Consider the following 16,435-nt stretch of genomic DNA (forward strand, 5'->3'; position numbering starts at 1 on the left):
AAAATGTTATTTCAAATCTACTTCCACTTAAAGCATCTTAAATAGATCTTGTCTTTTTGAGGAGATAAGTCAGGACATTCAATTTGAGAAAATTGAAATGTTCAAACAATATTTTATCAGACGTTTCACTCGATGCAATGCATAATATAATGACAAGATCAAGTTGGGAAGAATTGGAAAAAGAGGAGCAGGAGCTCAGTGAGCACAATTGTCTTCTTTGATACCAAAGTAAATTGTGCAACAACTGAGAGAATGTTAATTAAAATACATATTTGTATGCTAGCAACAACAGTCCAGAGTGGATGTGAAACCACAAGAGTGTTGAAGGTCCAGTGCAGGAGCCACTTCCATCATTCTTGGTCTCATGTTATGTGCAATGGATTTTCTTTGCTTTAATTAGCAACAGGAAACTATACACTTGATTCTCCTGTGCAGCAACTGAGAAATGCCTTTTAAAGTTCCAGTTTTACACCTGTGTTATGAATAATTTCTTTTAATAAAGCCAGCATTAAAGTCGTGTTTACATGCTGAAGGATCTGAAAATCAAACATTAGCAATATAGTGCAATGCAAAGGCAGTCTTTATTGTTATCATATGTTAGCCAAATTGCGATTTAAAAAAAGTTCACCTACAACACAATTTTTTTGCATTTAAAGTAATTCCAACTTTACTGTTTAATTTTCTTTTCTAATTAAAACCATACTGTCTTCAGGGTAATTTTGGTTGTTTACAATATAGGAAGATTCCCTGATTGACATCACTTGTGAAATGAATTAGTGGATTGTTAAATTGTCAAACTAAATTACTAAGTGGCTGCCTACGCATGGAGAAAATACATTAGCATACATTATAACAATTTAATGCCCGAGCTGCCCATTTTGATTTAATACACGTCAAGTCAAGCCGTGTAACTGGATTGCATATTGGACTGCAGCTGAGAAGTTCTTCCACACTTTCCTGAACCACAGTTGTCTTTATCATTTCAAGAGCCACATTAACAACAAAAATGAAAGCTTTTTGTTAGAAGGGACACTCTAGTCAGGCAGCAAGGCAAGAAAATAATTACCTATTGACTACTGGTGATGGGTGGAAAAGAAGTCAATATGTAAATTACTTAAAAGAAACTCCACATTGAACTTGGACTATTGAAGACATTTCACTATTTCTGTGTTGTGCACATGGAAATTAAATGATTTCCAACTCATTCCTTGCCTTTGCCCTTTGGTCCTGACATACCACTGGCACAAGATCAAGGAATTTAAAGAAACAGCTTTTCACAACCCCTCTTTTAAAAATCATTTATGAATGCAGCACAGATTTGGCTAGAAGGAGGCTTCTTCGCTAAAAACAGGGAAAGTATTTTCTTGTCTTCTCTTCCAATTCACGTCATGAATGTTTCATAAATTAAATGTGAGTTCCATGAGCTTCCGAACAGAGAGAGGTGGAAGCATCGTCCTCAAAATGAGCGAGCTGACCTTCGGGCTCAATGATCTGCAATTCACACACGGTGAATGGACTTCTTTGAAATGTCCTTTCCTTTTGCAGAACTTGATGTTTTCTACTTGTGTGACCATTTCCCCTTGTGTCTTCAAGGCCCACACTTTCCTCCTGAAATAGAAAAGGGCACAAATGCTGTGGAATTATGTTCATTGGTTGAACTACCGGTGAATAACTCAACAATCAGATAATGGTCCCTGGAGTCTTTAATTGAGGTTGCTTCCTATTTGGATTTGACATTTAAAGTAGTTTGTCTCACTGTTAAATTAGCTGAAATTATTTTCTTGTCTTCCATTGTCCTGATTGTTTTCTGCCATGATAGAATATTAAACCAATTCTTTATCACCACAATTTGCGTAAAACCATAAGCGCAGTGTGAGAGGTTGTGATTTGTTAGTTTGCAGAATGATGCAAAAATTACTGAAGTGTTATTCCAAATGACCGAATACTGTTAAATTTGCCACATTTTAGTAAGTCTGTTTTGTTAGAAATTGATAGCTGTAATGTTTCAGAGCAGGAGGAACTGGTCGGTCACGAAGTTGAGTTTGCATTTAGAATCATTTCCGCCAATTACAACACATTACGTCATTTATTGCATTACTCATAGGTTTTAAGTTGTTGTTTTTCAACTAATCCAAATAGCATAGTTTGCGGTGGTGTGTTGATGTAGTTGCACAAATTTGTATACCATCCATCCATTTTCTGTACTGCTTGTTTATTTCCTGAAAAGTCCTTTTTTTTTAAGATGCAAGGATTCCGCTTGATGTAGGCGATAAGTAATTCAAATCACATCTTCTTTACGTTAAGTAAAAGACCTTTCCCAAGTGTCGGATTTGACACTAAATGACAGACCAGCATAGAAGGCCATATGTTCTGTTGAAAGACGAAAATAGCAGCAAAATGTCAATCTTCTCTTTGACATTACTTTAAGTACAGTCAATAGCTGCCACACAAGCATTTATTGAAAAGCCTTTCTTCCTTAGTGGATCTGGTCGATTTATTTATTCCCCAAAAAATGCCGCACTATAAAAAGTTAGGTGTTTGAGTTTTCATATTTAATTTTGGGTTTAATTAATTGACGCTCATCTTGACTGCAAATTTTTGTTTTGCAACTGCTTCCTCAGCAATGAGTGAATATTCTATAGTCTATAAAGCAAATGTTTATTCACTTGGAGAGTCAAATACAATAAAAATAAAACAACACAACCATACACTGTCGTGTGGGCTGTTTTTATACACAGGTAAATTTTGGCTTCAAAACTGTAAAGTAGGTCATAAGTAATTCTTTAGACAGGCATTGAGGTACTAGGCTACAGTCTCCATGACCTTTAACAGGACAAGTGCTTATAGAAAATGGTTGGAAGACAGAGGTAATTGGATTAGGGATTAATTTCTAGACTGCGAGCTGCTACGTTTTCCCATGCTTTGAAGATTTAGTTGTGATGTAGTTCATTTCGTCGTCTATACTTGACTCCGTGTGAGTACAATTTATTTTTGTCTGTCCAATTTATTTTTGTCTGTCCCATAGTATGTACTTTTGTCCAATAGTTATTTTGACTTGGCACAATGAAGAAAAAACAATTGTTTGTATCTACCTTGCATGGATTGGGGTTCCCTTTTAAGCTGCGATAGACATCTGTTTCTCTGAAGGGACAGTGTCGATATCCTCCATCTTCCTTTGACAATCTTGGAATGGTCATCGTGGGTCGAACAATCCCAGGATTTGTCTGAGTGATTCAGCAGACATAATAAGAGACATGAGCTTCTTTCTGAATTAATTCTTATGCAATTACATTTCCAAACAAGGACTACAATTGAGAAAACATTGAATGCCTTTACCTTTTTAGAGTCCATTAGTCTTTTTTCAACACTTCCAGATGGGTGCATGCTGCTTAAAGACGCCTGATGACAACGTGAAAGAAAAATTATCTACGTAGGGGGGTATAAAACTGTGGCAGTTTTTTTTTTTTCCTATCTCATCCTGGATTTTCCACCTCCAGTAATGTGTCCTTTCTTAGCATATGCTACACTCTCCTTCACAGTATGTTGTTGTACAGTAGATGATAATTAAAATTTTAAATGAAGGTTGAAAACTGAAGGTTAAAAATTGCAGTTGCACTTACATATTTGGTTTCACGTCCCAAGGATTTGGCAGATTTGTTCTGGAAACACAACAAAGACAAAACAAATTGATTAGTACACCACAGACAGGTCGTCATCCATAAGAAAGAAAGAAAGAAAGAAAGAAAGAAAGAAAGAAAGAAAGAAAGAAAGAAAGAAAGAAAGAAAGAAAGATTGTAATCTATGAGCAACAGCTTATTCGATTGGATTTAGAAGGATTTTTGTGCCTGTTTCGCAAGTTGTCATTTCTCAGTAGAAAGACTGCAGAGTGATCTTAGTACATACACGAACGATACTTCATGCAAATATTCCAAGTGCACCCACTTGATAGATGACAAGGTTTCTTCCTTTTGATCAATAATGAACAGATGGCTTCAATCATCATCCTGATGATTACTCACTTCAAATTCACTTTTATCTTATTATTTCATTAGGGAACATTTCCTCAATCGAATTACTGTTTTCACTTGAGAATTTCAGCTGTAACTATTTTATTCAGTGTTTTGCCCAGAGCTTTCAAATGTGGTTACTTACACAAGTTTAAATAGCAATAAATATAAATAAATATCTTTGGGAATCAACTTTGTCCAGTCAGTCAAACTAAGTATACAAGAGTAAGCCAAGACTGCTGTCTTTCTGAAGCCATACTCGACAATTTGCTCTTCGCACCTGCAGTGATTTTACATTTCAGATAAAGCGCCTTGCTTTACCAATATCCGTTGCATTTTGCTTCTGGCATGTTGAAATGAAAATGTTCATCCTATCTCCTGAAACGATGCTGATAAATCTGATGCTGCCGATCTGTATTCTGATGTGAAATCAGTTTACTGTCAAGATTATAATCTCACCACAACGGAGTCAATAATGATGAGCGCTGATGCTTATTATCGGTAAGAGGCATTAGAGAGAATGGGAAAAGGGGAACTCACTGTACCCGTAAACTGCCGTCTGTCACCAACACCTTGGTCGCTGTTTTGTTCTAAAACGGAGCAAAATTAATATCTGTAATTAACAAAGTAGCACCGTGAGAGTTACTAAATGATTGTGCTGCACCCACTTGTGGATTGGAATCTGCCAATATTTCATCAATGGTCGCATACAATTCCTCCGACTGCTGTCGGAGCTGAGCAGGTGAGCACATCTGATGAACACACAAAGAAAGACTTTGAGGTTTCATCTCAATTATATGACATCCATGGCATAAATGTTCAGTGATCGATGCACAAATACCTCGGCATGAGTGTCTTCATGAGACTGATATCCTCTTTCCAAGATTTTTTCACTCTGCACCTGTTCATCTATTATCTGTGAATATGAAGCACAGTGGATGCCAACAGACTGTAATCATCTGTAAGTGATTATCCTTGGACCCCCCACACACCATTCCTGCACAATTTGCATATATACAATCTGCATTTACTTAATAGTTATCTCCTTGTGCCTTGGATGTATAAGTACTGTACAGCGCTAAAACATCAGATGATCAGTAACAGCGTAATGATGTGCTGTGATATAATTGCAGGAGGTGAAAGTACCTGCTGATCCAAGAGTACGGTGTTTGTAGGGATTGCAGCAAGTGATTTGTAGCTTGACTTAATCTTGTAAGGCTTCAGCATGCAGAGTGGGAAGAACACGCATGAATAAGAATTAATTCACAGTTCAACTGAATGATCATATAGGACAGTCATCATCTTTATCTGTCATTGCTCCAGGATACACTCAACCTTTCAGTCATTTGGACAGACGCCAACGACTCGAGTGTGACTGATGCTCAATAAATATTCAATTGGCTGCCATCACCTGGGAGTGCTGGTGAAATTGAGAAGCTGAGGACAGAGAATTGGCTCTTAATGGATGTCCAACATAGAGTGGATCATGTAAAAAGTCCACACAGCTCTGTTCAAATGCCAGATTTTGTGATGGGAAAAAGCAGGTCCTCTTTATTTGCTATTAATCTGAATGGAACAGGGGAGAAAAATCTTTTCAGCAGTGGAAATAAATAAACATAAGATTGTGTTTGTGCACAAGTGTGTGCACTCTCTTATTGGTGGGGATGTGGCTGTTTGGTCACAGCAAAACAGAAGGAGCTGCAGGGTTTTCTGTGTGTGTGTGCGTGCGTGTGCGTGTATGTGTGCGTGTGCGTGTGACAACAATTCCCTGCATTCTTCATTCACATCTGTAAGAACCAAAGCGACTAAACAGAATCTTACAAATATAGAAAAAAAACCCTCTAAAAGCAAATTAGAAATGCATTATCGTCCAAGGTTGAATACAACATTGCTCAAGAACAACGAAAGAACACAATGACGCATGGTCGTAGTAGTATCAGGCTTTAAAATAAATTGTAACCACACATACTGATTCTAAAAAAATAATGCCACCCTTCACACTTTTAGTTTGAAAACTTGTGGGCATGTGAAGCCCTTTGAGCCAGAGACATTTTTGTGCTATATAAATAAATTTGACTCGACACTTTTGACTTGACTTGTCATGAATGTCACATCTATGAAACATGACTCAAAACATGGCGGAAAAATGTGAAAAAAATCATCTCAGCATACAGTTTTCTCGTGTCTTCAAAGGGAATTGTTATTATTCACAATTAATATTTCTCTGAGCGACACATCTTTGTAAAAATGGAATTTTGTCTGGTCTATGTCGACTATTCAGCCATAGCCAATATTTTGACTGGAGAGTGCATGTCTGTATATATCAATCGAGTGAAAGCCGAAACTAAGAACAGCATGTATCCTTGAGCGTGTTCAAGGAGTGCACGTGGCAAACAGAGTGGCTACCTTTCTTTTTTTACCCTCCCTGTCACTGCAGTCTGATATCCCACTCCCCGGCCTCGGGGAGGGCGTGGAGCGCAGAGAGAAGGAAGGGGACGGTGTGAGGTCTCGAAATAGCGTGGCGGGAGAGGGCGTAGGCGTGGGAGAGCCGATGGGCGAGGGCGACCCGGAAAAGGAGACGGGCGTGTAGCGAGATGGCGTCAGGTTGGGTGCTTTGGGGAGAGAAGGAAGAGCTGGTGATGTGGTGCAGCTGGCTGAGAGGGAATGTGATGGAGAAGACAAGGGGGAGCAGGGGGAAGGGGATCGCAGTCGCTCAGAGAGCACACGAAGCTTTGACAGGGAAGAATTTGACCGCCGACTTTTCTCCACCGGTTGCTGCACAAGTGTGGGATGAATGCACTCTCCTGTACTGCTGAGGTACATGTGAGCAAAACTGGGCTCTTGCTCAGGACGCTTGAACACATAAGAGTGCTGAAGTGATATTTCTTTGTAGCTCGGTGGAACATTTTTGAGTTTTGAGCACAACCTCAGTGGTGGGTCTCTGGACAGCACGCTGCTTTCTAACCTCGGCGGTGAAATAACCTGCTCCCACTTTGGCACGCTTCTTGGGCGAATCTCCCCTGAGCACCTTTTAACTGGAGTGTGAGGCCTGCTGTGCTCATTAGGCAACTCAGTTGGGTGGCTTGGAACAGACTTAATAGGCTCCCTGTGTGCAAAGGTTTGACTATCTAAGGATGTAGATGATGAGAACGGAGAGGAAAGCTCTAGGGGAATGGAGGCCACACTGGAAGCCGCTGAACATGCTTTGCAGAAAGTGAGGGTCACCGGGTTAACAGGCCAGCAGGGGGTGTAGGGCCTCCGGAGGGAAGCAGACAGAACAGGGAGACGGCCTTTCCTCAAGATGGCTGTCAGGAGAGAGAGTCTGGTGAGGGGAGGCCGGTGCCGAAAAGAAGGGGACTGCGGACAGATTGAAGAAGCCAGGCTGTCGCAGGAAGAGAAACAGGATTGAGCGATGTGAACCAGACTGGAGCCCGGGGCAAGAGCATGCTTTCTGATCTGAACCACAGCAGGGGAGAAGACGCCAGAGCGCACCAACGAGCAGGGGGAAACAGTGCGGCTGAGGGAAGTAGGAGAACCAACAGAGGAAAGTGGCATGGCGGGCCAGCACTTGTCTCTGTCCCAGCTTTCTGACAGGATGGACTCTCTGGATGAAGCCAGCGTGGGGTACACGTGCGCCGAACACGTGGCACTCATCGTGGGAGGCTTCTCGGAAGAGTAACCTGAGCTAACCTCAACATGTCCAGCGGAATCGTGACCCCACTGCTGGGAAAGGCTCTGGTGTTTATTCGCAGTTGTCTCCATGGAGGCAGTGCCGCTGTGTTTGAGTGTATTTTCAGACTGGCCACCCAGTGACGTGGAGGCTTGGGAGCAACTCTCTTGGGCCAGTGGAGACTGCAGCAGAATAAAAAGTGGATTGACACTTTCTTATTGAAGGTCGAGAACAAATTTTTACATTCAATTTGGTCAAAGTTGGTTCAAGCATTAACTTGGTTTACATTTCAAGACTAAAGATAGGACTATGACATGTTGCGACTTCATCCATCCATTTATCCGAACGCATTTACATTTTGTGTCATAAACTGTCAAAAGTTTGGACTTTAATCTTATATTAAAGCTGTACAAGTTTTGAATTATTATATACAGCATGTTCTTTATAACAGTCTTGTACTGAGGGAGCTCTCTTACCTTATTTATCTTTGTTTCAATTCCCTCTCCGCTCTCCAGTGATTCTTTGATAAAGATTATCTCCGCTGTTAAAATCTTGCCATCCGACATTGTCTCGCCGCTTGTCTTCTCATAGGAACCAGCTAAGTTCTGACGGGAGAAATGCAAAGAGAAACTGAGAGGGTGAAATATGAGAAAAGCCTGAGTTGAACTTCAGCGAGTCCACGAGCTTGGGGGTGTGTGCTCTGTGTCAAGGCACCACATGTCCCACACATATAATTCACATGTACTCAAAATATGTCATGCTGATGCGGGGCAAGGACGTCCCCCGTGGGTGCATAAATTAGCAATGTGTCTAAGTCAATTTGAAGTATTTTGTAATCAACAAAAGCATTTTTATCTCTTAATTGTATGTAATCAAAATGATCTCTTTACTCTGTTGTACTTGTAGCGATTTTTGGGCAATTCATAATCCAAATGCATAAACAGCATCCATACAGAAAGGGAGAGAAGTCAGAGTGAAGGAGACAGCAGTGATCTCTAAAGTTTGGTTGGTAGAAGCCCACGCACTTCCCAGTCACTGAGTTTAAATGAAACATTTGTTTACAAAAGTTGTCAAGTAAACACAGACAGCACACAGTTTATTATTGGGCGTCAAGAATTTTTATGACTGTCTGTAAAAGGTTAAAGTTCATTCATTTTGATCTGTCGGAGGAAATTGCAAATTTGTTTTAAATTCCATTCGTCAACATTAGAAAACAAAAATACCAGGCACCGGTGGAGTCCTCCCTCCTAGTTTAGTAAAAGGTCAATCTTACAAACACTTTGATTTTGAACATTTATTACTGTGGTGACAAAGCGCTTTCATCCCATTTAATATTTAAGATTCATTTGCATGTCCTGTTTTTAAGAGGAAAAGTGGCAGTGGTGTTACTATCCCTTTCAACATTAACATTAATAACATTTGAAAATTATAAACAAACTTGCAAAAAATTGCATGTGAAAAAGTACCTTCAAGAATATTTTAATGCTATTTTAAACAAATAGTCGGGATTAAAGAGCAACATTTTCTCTAATATGACTCGGAGGAGATTATATAACAACACAAGTGCCAAATAATTATGTTTATGCCCCAGGGAATTAATCTTTTTCCAAGACATTTCTTTTATTTTTTTTTTTGGCCTACATTGCTGGTTGCTTCTACCATTAATCTTTTTTGACATAGACGAGAACATTCACGCTAAGTGGGCTTCTATATATATATGTATAATGACACTAAAATGACAACCCTGCATTTAATCGATCAATGACGGCACTGTCTTTTTATAGATACACAACAGTTGAGGCAGGCGATATGACATTTTTATCCTGGGAAAATAATCCACGGATGAAGTAGCTTTTAACAAATGATATCTTGACAGATTGCGTGTCAAAAGCAAAGCCATTTCAAGCCCCCCGAAAACATCTACAGTATTTAGCGTTATCATAATGTAAACTAAATGAAACGAGAATCACAAGAAATTGCAAAAATATTCACACAGGTGCTGTGTATTATGTATCATCATTATCATTATCATTATTATTATTATTATGTGTTTACTTCTATTATACGTCGTGCTCTCATAGTAATTACATTGTGTAGCTTTGATGATGCTCATAAAATACAATGTATAAACAGTTGTCCACATGAATTATTTTATATATTTTTCTTTTAAATCGTTTGATTTCAGCACGACAATATAGTGGTCCCAAAGGTTTTGGGGGATTTTTTCCCCACCAGGAACCCAGATTTTTTGCGGAATAGCAACCATTCAGTCCTTACATATATTACGCATCAAGCATAATTCAATGGAAATTTAAAAGGCCACATTTGCATTTTCTTAAAGATCACTCAGCATCTTGGGCATTTCATTATCGTGCGTATTAATTAGCTGTTGACTCCTTCTCATATAACCAATTTGCAATCCTTCCTCTGGCAGTGAAAAGTACTAACTAGATAGCCACCTATTTCATTGATGTGTCAGGTTTACATAACCCCATCAAATCATTTCTGCTCACTTTACAAATGTCCAAAATCAGAGTGGCAACGGGTTTGGTCATTTCATGAAGTGCAGTCTCAAAGCAACGCATTTTAAGATCTGTAATGTTGTAGACTGCTTCTATTGATTTATGTTCACGAGTGTTTTGATTTTGTTTGTTCAATAACTGTTTATCCTGTTCGGCCCATGACCAATGGTGTGCTTAGTTTTGCCCCCTGTGGGTTTGATTTTGATACCCAGGTAGTCTCAGCATGGGGTGCTGAGCAGCGAGCGAGTGATGTCAACCCCCCCACTGAGATGATCTTTGAAGTCATATATCCAGCCAGTAAACTGGTGTTGGACATTAGAGGCAATCAGTTTACCAGAACCCCCATTCGCTATTTTATTTGGTCTTCTACTCACTCCTAATAGCACATTTAACTCTTGCAGACCTAGCAAGACAAACAGGGTCAGTATCACCTGCAAATTATTTGTTTGGCCATTCAAAGGTGATGATTGTGGAGTTCGTGTGTTCCCACTGTGAAACACCTCCAATAGTCCAAAAGAGTTGTTGAGGGAATTTTATATGAAAGCTCTAATTGACCCGTAGTCAGTACAGGTGCTGTATCCCGCTTTTCACATGTTGCGCACGTTTTTAACTGAAAATAGATAAGAGCATTCATATGCCGTCTTTGAAAGTTTCTATACTGGTTTGACGGTTGAGGTACCTTTAGGTATGGAGCAGCATTTCCATGCCAGGAACTTGTGGGTTCCTTAAGGCAATGTTATATGTTTGATCCTGTAGATGATAGGGAGCCAGTGAAGAGGATAAAAGATGTAATACAGTATATTCATACCTCCTCATTGTCTTTAGGATTCGGGCAATGTTTTTGAATGTACTGAAGTCAAGGAAGAGACTTGCTAAAGAAGCAACTTGCAAAAATTAAGCCCATAGGAGAGACAAAAACATGAACCGATTTCAGGGCGGGGGAGAGTGGGACTAAATTTTATAATACACCTTAGCTCTTGAATTTAAATCTAAATGTAGCAATTGCACTATGAGATGCGTTGATTTCAATGTAAAATGTTAAGGAATTGTCTGGGTAACTCAGCCTCAATGTCAATCAATGAGCGATATTATTGGGAGAAATATGTCATTATCAATTGCACAAATTTAAAAAACATGGAGACGGTCTTTCTGCTCAGTGTCAGATTCACTGGAGGGGCATTCATGGGCGTACTCCTCCAAATTAGTCACTGTGCCTCCCTAACCTACACCCTGCAGTGCCACCCTCTAAATTATATTCTTTTAATCTGTGATGATCTCTTTATTTCAAGAACTACTAGTGAAATGAAAAATAGAATCAAAACCAAATTGAAATACGATAAGGCACATTGCAGCGTCTCTAGTGATTTCTGACACTGTCTGAAATGGATGATCATCAAACAGGAAGGAGTTGTTTGATCCAAATTTCTTCCTGGAGTGCTTTAAGATTAGGGTTCACATTGATGAACAAGTGCTACTTGCATAAATAAAGATGAAGCACTGAGATGTTCTGCAAGGATTACGGAGGATAACAGTCATTTTTAAAACGCAATCAATATCATTCAATCCTTACATAATTATGGAGGAAAGTGCACTGCATTAATATGAATAACAATAAAAATTCTGAATCTGTGTCTTGTTAAGGTTAATAGGTAATGTGGTATGTGGGGAGCATACTGTATATAAGGAACTATATATGTACTGTGCAGAAATTACACCGTTTGCGATTTTGAATTGTGGGTACATGTCGAGTATGGGTGGTTAATTTATAGTCTTCCAAGGTTATTTTGGATGTAATTGCAGCTATTATGCATACAATGTAAGTATGCTATTCATTGCATATTACTAAACCATCTGGCCTTAATCATGTAACGCTTGGGCACATACATATAGAGATGAAGAAACAGCCACACCCACATGCACGCTTTCACTAAGCAATAATCGACTCCACGCTGCCCGAACACCATCAACGACTGTAATGTAGCTTAATGATATTTAATAAAATTTAGTAAGGTTGCTTTGTAATTTTTCATTCAGGCACGCACTCAAAATCAGTCCCTAACCGAATGAACCATTAATGAAATTGTGTCTTTTCATTATAATTAACCTTTAAACAATTGTTTCTGTTACAATATGATTAGTATACTGTATTGGATTTGCATGTTGATGTAGAAGACAGTAAAACACAGTCACCTGACCTATAAGCTTTATAAAGCACAAATATTCATGTTGAATATTTTAGGTGAGATCCTTGTTAGTAAATTAGCCAGATTACACAAAGCAAAATATTTAGTATATTAAAATGACATTTTGTGGAGGGATTGCACAATATGCCAAGAAAGAACCCACAATTTGCAACAAAAACACATATTCCTGTCTTGATCATTAGATACAACTTGTTGCTAGTTTATAAGTAACCTAAACTAATAGCAGGCAGATTAGCCCCACAACTAGGGTCACCATAGGGTACTGGAAATTTTGGACAATTCTAAGGATCCCTGTCTGACAGAATATATTATTGGTATTAAGTATTCTTATATGGCATTTAAGGTATGATGCCCTCAAGGTTTTTTTTTTTTCTACACAGGTCTGAATCCCTGGTGGCAGCCCTGCTCCCAGCACATGTAATTTATTCTAGTCAGACAAAGTGGTCAACAGGAGCCTCAAAAAGAGACGTGCTGTGTTTTAAAGATGAATTATTTCAAATGTGTCCTTTTTTCATGTGGTTAAGTGTTTCCATGATAGAGAGCACAACCCTTGACATTGCAAATCAATTCTTTTAAAAATATCATTAATAATTTACTACTTTTTTTCAAAGCTTCTGATGGATATTCAAAAGCTAACTAACTTGGAGCTAGGGGAATCAACACAACAAAGACAGTCAAAAGCTGCAGAAGTAAAGCCAATAACGTGTCTGTGCCTGAGTGTTATATAATGACAGTGATGCGAGTGTCAATCCTGTGAATAGGAAAACTGGCAACACCATCCTTTTTTATGTAGAATGCTTGCCACATACAGTTGCTTCAGGTATTGTAATATTATATGTCAAGAAAGGCAGCCGTCTCAAAGTCCAAACATGAAAGTTTCAAAACATCACACATAGCTTTTGAATGTGTGCAGGTTTGATCTGACAAACATTACAATACAGTATGTGTTTCAATTCTGTTTCAACCGGCAAGCCATCTCCGGGGAGATGTGCTCTGCCATCAAATGACTAAAATCAAAAATAAAAAAAACATCATCACAGTACCTTTTAACTTGAAATTGTGCAGCAATCTGCACTCAAAAACAACAACCTTTGATTATATCGGACAAGGTGCTTTAACTTCAAATGGTTATGTCAAAGACGGAACAGAGCATCATAAATGAAATCTAAAAAGGTTGTTGTTGCAAAAGTCTAATTGGTGCACATTTATTTTTAGCTCCGTTATGTGCGGTTTTAAATACATATATTTAGATACAGCGGTGAATGACATCCACTGTTTTCCCCACAAGCCACATTACCCCTAAGGGCAGGAAAATTAAACAAGTTCTCCAGAGCATGTTTAATTGGCTGCAGATGAGGATCAACAAATAATAGAACACCACCATAAAAACATGTTTATAATGTCCTCAGTAGTCAAACCAGAGAAAGTTGATACGACAAAAACTAAAAAGTATTTCCTACTTGTCCGGCAGAGCTCTCTTGAACATTTGATAGTGCCGAGTGTGGCATAGGTCATGCCGTCCCCATAGATTACATGTCCTCCTAGATGCCGGATCTCCCTTGCTATGTGTCACCTCACCGGGTGTGCGCCAGAAGACCCTCAGCTATTTTTTTGTGGCATGTCAGGCCTCCTCCAAAGACTAAATACACAACACTTCCATCATTTCCTTAAGCAGACCACGCTCTATGAGACACTCCGAAATAGTCACCTACTGGAAAGTGAAAGCAGTAGTGCCAAATAAATAACAATAGTAATAATAACCTGTAAATATTGTTGGCATTTTAATCCAAAGAATTGTGCATATGGGCTTTCATGCCAAACAAACATTTTAAATATAAGCAAAACCTACTAAAATTTGATGGATTATTGACACAAGATTTTTTTCTTTTTTGGGGGGGAAAAATGTATCACAGTAATTAAAAATATTTCGAGTGACAATATAAGGTGAAAATGAGGTTGGAATATTACAAGAAAAAAATCTTTTTTCAGAATACCTTCGGATTATTAGGAAAAAATGTTAGTATTAAATTTCTTATTATTAATTAGCCGTTTCCGGAACAACTGTGACCTCGTTTTTCATATTCCAAACAACGCAATAATAATCAGAACACCTTGTTTTTAGACTGCTTATGACACATATTGTTAAAAAAAAAAAAATGTGCGTTGATTTCCACTTGAATACTGTAACATCTCCGTGACTCATGTACATTTTAAGCTTCTCCCTTGAGCACAATTCTCTCTGTAAACAATAAATTGTCAGATCCCTACGTCAGCTCCTACTGTGGTTTGTGTTGTGCACGTAATAGCATAAACTGTCGGGTGTGTCTCAGGAAAGCTTTTAATTACAGGCCGAGACAACCCGTCCCTCTAGCGTAGATAGGAAGTGCAAATATAGCAGAGCTCCAACTGCTCCGATAACACTGCAGCTACAGTACAGACCAAATAACATGCTACACAACAACAATCTTTGAAACTTCAACAATTTAGTGCATATGTGATGGTAACAAGCACCACTGCTCTGATAAGGTAGTAGACGTATCCACCAATATTCCACATACTGCTTGTCCTCAGGAGGGTCATGAGTAAGCAGTAGTCAATCTTAGCTGACTGAAATTGAGAGTGCGGGTTACACCGTGGTTCCCAGCCAATCACACGGCACATACAGATGAACAATCATTCACGCCTGAGGCCCATTTAGAATTTAAAATTAATCTAATGCTACATTTGGGAATGTTGGGGCAAGGCAGATTACATATAGAAACCACTAGAAAACATTGATTGTAAAAAAAATAAAATAGGACATATCGTCGAGAGGGTGATGGCTAATGTTTCTGCGATTCGGGGACGACTTATCTAAATTGCTTTCTTTTCCTGTGGGGAAAGAGAATGCCACAGCTGGGGAGGTATCTGAGAATACTGATGAATGCTTCCCAAGTTCTTCTCAGCTGGTGCACATTTTGAATTGTGAATTATTGATACTCCCATGCAAAGCCTCCTACCTTATTAGAGCTCCTCATCTCTACTTCAGATAGCGCTCTAAGCCAAAGGGTCTGTTTGTTGTCAGGCCTCACGTATCAAGAGAGCAGCTCTCTTGCGTGTTTGATGACAGCAGCATGACCACTTCTAGGCTTCGCCGCTTGGAGTTTGATGTGGGCCGTGCCGCCGTGCCCACTTCCTTTTATAGACTCTTAATAGACACAAATAGCTGGCGGACAGCAGGCGAGGCTTTACTGCACCGCCAACAATGTTCACCCTGAAGCCTGCAAACAACATAGTGTGATTGAAAGAATTCACTCTCTGTTCTAGTGTATTTTGTAGTTCCTTCAATGATAATTGTACTATATCTCCATGAATTATTTATGATGAAATTAGATAAGAAAATCTGTTGCATGAAGAAACTTTTTACAGTGGTTAGTCAAATACCCCCCAAAATGTGATACAATTTGGAATTCAACAAAAAAATATACTCCTTGAGTCAACTTCAAACTAGTATGTCAGAAAATAATTCACCCTGAAATTGCCCCTCCATTCAGTAGGGAGGGACAAAAGAAGAAAAGCGTGCAGAAAATGGTCAAACCAAGATTGATGCTGACAGGAATTAGTCTGGCTTATCATTATGAGCAGTTAATTTTATCAATTCCAAGAAAGCCAGACAGTAAAGCAATTCATACCACATTCATTCTAGGACCACTTGTAAAGAGTTATTTCAATGTAGCTTTGTTCAATGTGATTATATTTTGGCTTAGTTATACTTTATGTAGTGAGAGTTTGGTAGATAAGAATGTTAATTGAGGCATTGCCTGCACATAAGAGTTTTACGATGGTGATATTCTTTCCAATTGGAAAATGTCTTTACTTCTGATTCAAACAACTTGGAAGTCAACCAAAATGGATGGCGTTCATCATTGGAGGGTCCACGGTTGTGTCGAGCGAATATTTTTCTCTTGTTGTGGACAGTGACAAATTGCACATTATGATCACGCCACTGCCTGGGTATAATTTTCTTTTCTCATTATTATGTTTGGAAGACAT

General features: G+C 38.9%; 1 protein-coding gene across 2 annotated transcripts; it reads right to left on the reverse strand.

The window, feature by feature from the left end:
• Positions 1-559: 559 nt before the first annotated feature.
• On the reverse strand, positions 560-15,535 carry mlip (muscular LMNA-interacting protein). 2 transcript variants are annotated; one of them, XM_088384774.1, is made up of 11 exons: positions 15,403-15,535; positions 8,154-8,282; positions 6,414-7,859; positions 5,154-5,225; positions 4,849-4,923; positions 4,676-4,759; positions 4,553-4,597; positions 3,621-3,659; positions 3,337-3,399; positions 3,093-3,224; positions 560-1,608 (listed from the first exon to the last, which is right to left on the reverse strand). In XM_088384774.1, the coding sequence occupies exons 1-11, from the start codon at positions 15,418-15,420 to the stop codon at positions 1,405-1,407; spliced, it is 2,307 nt and encodes a 768-aa protein (XP_088240900.1). In that variant the 5' UTR covers positions 15,421-15,535; the 3' UTR covers positions 560-1,404. The 2 variants fall into 2 exon arrangements, with proteins under 2 accessions (XP_088240900.1, XP_088240899.1); XM_088384773.1 differs by lacking the exon at positions 15,403-15,535 and adding an exon at positions 13,864-14,094.
• Between the last annotated feature and the right edge of the window lie 900 nt (positions 15,536-16,435).

Source organism: Syngnathus floridae, chromosome 9 (genome assembly GCF_059516105.1).
Source record: "Syngnathus floridae isolate MCC-2025c chromosome 9, RoL_Sflo_1.0, whole genome shotgun sequence".
NCBI lineage: Eukaryota > Metazoa > Chordata > Actinopteri > Syngnathiformes > Syngnathidae > Syngnathus > Syngnathus floridae.

Bases quoted from the DNA above. Each gene is read 5' to 3' on its own strand.
- mlip (XM_088384773.1), bottom strand. From the start codon at position 13,911: ATGCCACACTCGGCACTATCAAATGTTCAAGAGAGCTCTGCCGGACAA. The intron at 7,860-8,153 runs GTAAGAGAGCTC...ATTCTGCTGCAG, and splicing joins TTGAAACAAAGATAAATAAG to TCTCCACTGGCCCAAGAGAG. The intron at 4,598-4,675 runs GTGGGTGCAGCA...GCTCCGTTTTAG, and splicing joins TGGCAGATTCCAATCCACAA to AACAAAACAGCGACCAAGGT.